Here is a 4,617-nt window from a genome sequence, read left to right as displayed (position 1 = left end):
TTTAATTTTTCTTTTTTTTGAGAGCCAAATTCTAATTTTTAGTAAGACATTCAGTCAGTTGTTATAGTTGGGGCAGAACAGGTAAAATATATTTCAAAGAAAACCATGTTTTATCTATCAATTTAGTGTAAAAGTCTAGATGAAAACTTAAGTTGTGTTATTAAATAAAATATATATATATATATATATATATATATATATATATAATGCTAGTTTGCTTGACTAAGTGTATCATGGTTAGGTTTAATAAATAGGACGCAATCGCCCCCTGTCGGACAAGCTGTTGCCATGTAGAGACATCGTTGCTAAGGAAATTAAAACAGCCTCTGATTGGCTGAATTTGAGGAGCCAAACCAATCAGAATTACTTTTGTACTGATGTTCCCTACTGTCGTCCAGCGTCTGGAAACCAACTGTGCGAAAGCCGTCAGACTCTGATTTAGTTAGCTTTCCACTCGTGAACTATTGTTGTAAATTACAGGAAAAAATAAAACATTAAAAAAAAAATCTTACGACAATGATAAGATGGCATGTCGGCATTTCTAATGGAGTTTGACCAAAAATGATCGGCCAAAGAAAGTCGGGCTGTTTGCTTAAACGGAAACTTTAGATCAACTTTAGCAAGCTCCGACGAGTGAAGACTGTTTCACCATGCTGAAATTCAACTTCCGACGGGAGAAGGACAAGGACTTTGTAAGTTTTGTGTTAAATAACATTTTCTATTGTCTAGGGTTTCCAGTCTGCCATTAGCTAGCATAAACGATCACCGGCGTTACTTTAAGTCTGAAGGATATCGAGCTAACTAATAAGATTTTGTTCATTTTCGTAAACAAACCAATCAGTGGTTTGGCTATCGTTTACTAACTCTGCACACAATGTATTTGTAATTAAATAACAGCTCGTTTGAACACTCATCATTGTTTCGGTGTCAGTAGTCATGTACTTGTAGCTTCTCTCACCGCACGAATGTGATGCGTTTAATGTCTGCTCGGAAAATAATCCTTCCCTCCTCTCTGTGTGCTGTCGTTCAGCGGCATATAGCTCTCGGCTTGATCCCTGCTGCCTCCATCGCCCCTAAAGCGGCCGTACCTCGCACCCCTCCCCCGCGAAGCCCTCACCGCTCCCCCGAGAGACCCAGGTGGTACCCAGCACCCCCACCCCCACCTCCACCTCCACCTCCTCCTCCTCCAACCTTCCTCATCCTTTTATGTTATCAGCTAATCTGTTTTTGTTGATGAATATGGATACAGTTACTACAGAAATAACTGTTTTGGACTCATCTTGCTATTGCAACACAGAATGATGTTAACAATACCATCAACTTATTTTCACTGAATTATACCCTCCCCCAAAACTCTATAATAAGAAAACAATAAAAAATGTAGAAGTTGTCCTCAAGCTTTAATGTAATGTATTAAAGACAAAGTTTGTCCTCACATCTACAGATCAGCCTTGGCAGCAGCCATTTTGTCTTCGTCTCTCACTGGACAGACGTGGGCCATCCCTCCTGCTCGGCCGAGGTCCTTCTCTGAGACTGAACAGTCAGAATCCTTCACGTCTGAGCCAAACTTCAGCACGGCACTCTACGCCAGGTAGAGGCGCTCTCCGTTGTGCCTACACAACGCCGTCCTCAACGAGCTTAGTTTGGACGGAAAACGAGTCCTTGTTGGCCTAAAACTGGATTGGTCAAAAGCTCATGCTTCTTTTTATCTGCCTTAAAGTCCAAATTCTGTGATGTGCACAAACTGTGGAAGCTGTTGACAAAGTTTTAGAGGTTTTCATTTGTTTAGAAAAACACAGAGGATTAAGTTGAATCTGTTTTCTAGCCAGTAATTGTACGATCAGCCTCTGCGCTGTGACTGGTTTAACATGAAAGAGTGTAAAACCTAATCAGGCTGCGTTTCCAGCTCTCCTCTGACATGCAGCTAACGTTCCTCCACTGCAACATGCTTTGCATCCTCAGAGACAGGTGGTCCGAGGACTTGGCCAGCCGGTCACACCTGTCATCCCCCGAGCACTCAGAGGGGGAGCTTGAGGACAGGGAAGAGGACATGGACAATCGGGAGGATGGGGAGGAGCATGTCTATCAAACTCTGGACAGACGGGAGCGTTTCGGGGCGTCAGAGTGTGTCCGTGACCTGCCTGTAGAAGCACAGGTAAGGAAGCGCAGAAAGCTTTCATTGTCGCATGCTTCACTCACAAATCGCACAACAGTTACCATGTAAATAGCACAAATGTGATTATTTGAATAAACAAATTAATTACGTGAGACCAGGCTCTCTCATGCTGGAATGTGTTTGTTAATTACAGATGTGTTATTCATCCTTTGACAAACCAGTATGCACTATTATTATCCCTATAAATCACATTTATGTGGATAATAATATTGCATACTTTTTCACAGCTCAATAGCTTGTAGGGCCGCTTTTGTTTGTTCAGAGTAGTCTTTTCAATAGTCTGTTGGAATTTATTTTTAAGATTTTTTTCTTCAGTACCTGATATGTTGATTGTATCCTAAGAGTCTACTTCCTCCTCTGTTTTAGTTGTTGTTGTTGCTAACTTGCAAACTTAGTTTGCGAATCTATAACTTTCCCCACAGGCTCAATATGCTGCTGTGAGTTGTGTTTCCAATCTGTCACAGAGTTTTAACGTTTGCTTCTTGTGACATTAGACAGGATTGTTTCAAGGCTTTCCGAGGCAAGTGGGTTGAAGAGACCCACACGGTGGAGTTTCACAGACTTAAATCTTTATTAAAATAAACACAAAAGTATCAGACACCTGGTGATAATTAGAATCATAATGGGAAATTCTAATGAAGCATTATGCTGTACAGTAAAGCTTTCAAAGAATCTGGATTCAATTTCACATACGTATTTTCCTGTAGATGTCTTATTTCATTTCTCCTGAGTCAACATACGTAAGCATCAGAGGCAATTCTGTGAAGGAGTCACACAAATGAATTCAGCGTGTGTCTTGGTTACGTTTAAAATGGGTTTCTGGAGACCTTCCCTTCGTCGCCTGGAGCCTGAGCAGACTCTGACACACCGACTTGAAGAGGTCAGTGTAGTCATGCTGACAAGAGTGGGCTTGACTTCACCCCACAGGGAGACTGGGGAAGTGTTAACGCCCTGCAGACAGGAGGAGCAGCGTTGGTTCATTCAGGGACGCTGATGGCATCGAGCAAATCAGAACAAAAGGAACATGGCAGCTCAGGTTTAGAGCAGCAGCGCCAACAGGCAAAGTGACACTGTGAATTAAAACTGCAATGAATAAACTCGTAACGTATCTTATATCTCTGGATGAAGACAAAAGATGTCAAAAAAGGCTTATGCTAATGGGTTTGAAATGACTTTCTTGCTGTCTTATTGGGGAAGGGGGAAAGCAAATATCATAGTGTCTTTCTGACTTCCTCTGATTTGTCCACGTCTCTTTCAGTCCAGAACACAGCTGCCCGCCGAGATTTCTGTCAGAGGAGCGCCTTCTCCAGGTACTGACTTCACTTTAAAGAGATAGCGATGATTTTCACCATTCACCGAGAAATTGTCAGAACTTCACACAATCAGCGTGACGCGAGGGTTTAAATAATCTCTTTGCAGCACAGAGCCCACTGCTGGTGGATGTTTGCGATTATTAAACAAATCATAAAGTAGCAAATAAACAAGAAATATAAAAGCAAATGAACTTTTTGATTTCCACCTTCAACTTTGACTGTCAGAATACTCTTTGGCCCAAAAGTAAAAATAAATAACAGATATTAAACTTGTGAGAGAACTCCTTCTCTTTAAGTACAGGAAGAGATCACAGCTCTCGTGTATGAGCCATTAGGTAATCTTTAGTCATTACAGCTGAACAGAAAGCCCCATTATAGCCGCTATTACCTAAACTGTCCTCGGGCTTTTTGGTGGTGACGAAATGAAAGTGTCCTTAAAGTGATCTTAATCACAGAGGTGCACTGATGCACAGACTGGCCTTTGTTTTTAACAAAACAGCACAATCATTCCACATAAATAATTCATTTGATGTAATAGTAGGATGTAGAATGGCGTTTTAGGACAAAGCTACCAGGCTTTACTTCTTCTGCTATGGCGCTGATTTCAGTGTAACTTACAGATTTCACAGAGGGATCAAGTGAGCAGTCTCCCGAAGCCACAGGAAAGAAAGAATCTGTCAGGAAGAGCCCTGAAAATTGGAAAGAAGATGTGCCGTGCAGGTGTGAGTAGCCTACCGACTAGCTTCTTGTCATTACCATTTTTTTTGTCTGCTTGTTTACTTAAATAATTTAATTTCTCTAAAGAAATTGTGATCTTTCCTTCGCTTTTTGTGGTCAAGTTGACACATTTTTTTTTCCAAAGCTCTTATCCTGTTTGGAAACAGATTGACCTCTCCTCTCTCATTCCAGCCTTGCCGCCCATCCCAACCGCCGACCGCCCCAGAAGTGGGAAAAAACCCCAAAGCCACCCCGCCGGCTCGCCTCCAGATCCCAGCAGACTGTACAGCGAGGTGCGGGGGAAGAAAACGAGGATGGCCGACGAGCAGAAGCTGCTGGAGAAGAGACTGGAACGCTTGGAGCAGGAGCTGAGTCAGAGCCAGGCCTCCTCAAACCGAAAGTCCTCTGCAG

General features: G+C 42.4%; 1 protein-coding gene across 2 annotated transcripts in view; it reads left to right on the top strand.

Annotated features, from left to right (window-relative positions):
- The first annotated feature begins 382 nt into the window (after positions 1-382).
- The window catches only part of cep89 (centrosomal protein 89), a 37,871-nt gene continuing 33,636 nt past the window's right edge, over positions 383-4,617 (top strand). For both annotated transcript variants that reach the window (XM_025007951.2, XM_017425890.3), the window contains exons 1-7: positions 383-692; positions 1,031-1,137; positions 1,445-1,591; positions 1,963-2,155; positions 3,435-3,486; positions 4,110-4,211; positions 4,399-4,617. In XM_025007951.2, the coding sequence (XP_024863719.1) occupies positions 651-692; positions 1,031-1,137; positions 1,445-1,591; positions 1,963-2,155; positions 3,435-3,486; positions 4,110-4,211; positions 4,399-4,617 (862 nt within the window). In that variant the 5' untranslated portion in view covers positions 383-650. The remainder of the gene's footprint in view (positions 693-1,030; positions 1,138-1,444; positions 1,592-1,962; positions 2,156-3,434; positions 3,487-4,109; positions 4,212-4,398) is intronic.

The sequence above is a fragment of the Kryptolebias marmoratus genome, linkage group LG15 (assembly GCF_001649575.2).
Source record: "Kryptolebias marmoratus isolate JLee-2015 linkage group LG15, ASM164957v2, whole genome shotgun sequence".
In the NCBI taxonomy this organism is placed as follows: domain Eukaryota; kingdom Metazoa; phylum Chordata; class Actinopteri; order Cyprinodontiformes; family Rivulidae; genus Kryptolebias; species Kryptolebias marmoratus.
This window is presented reverse-complemented; position numbering and strand designations above follow the sequence as displayed.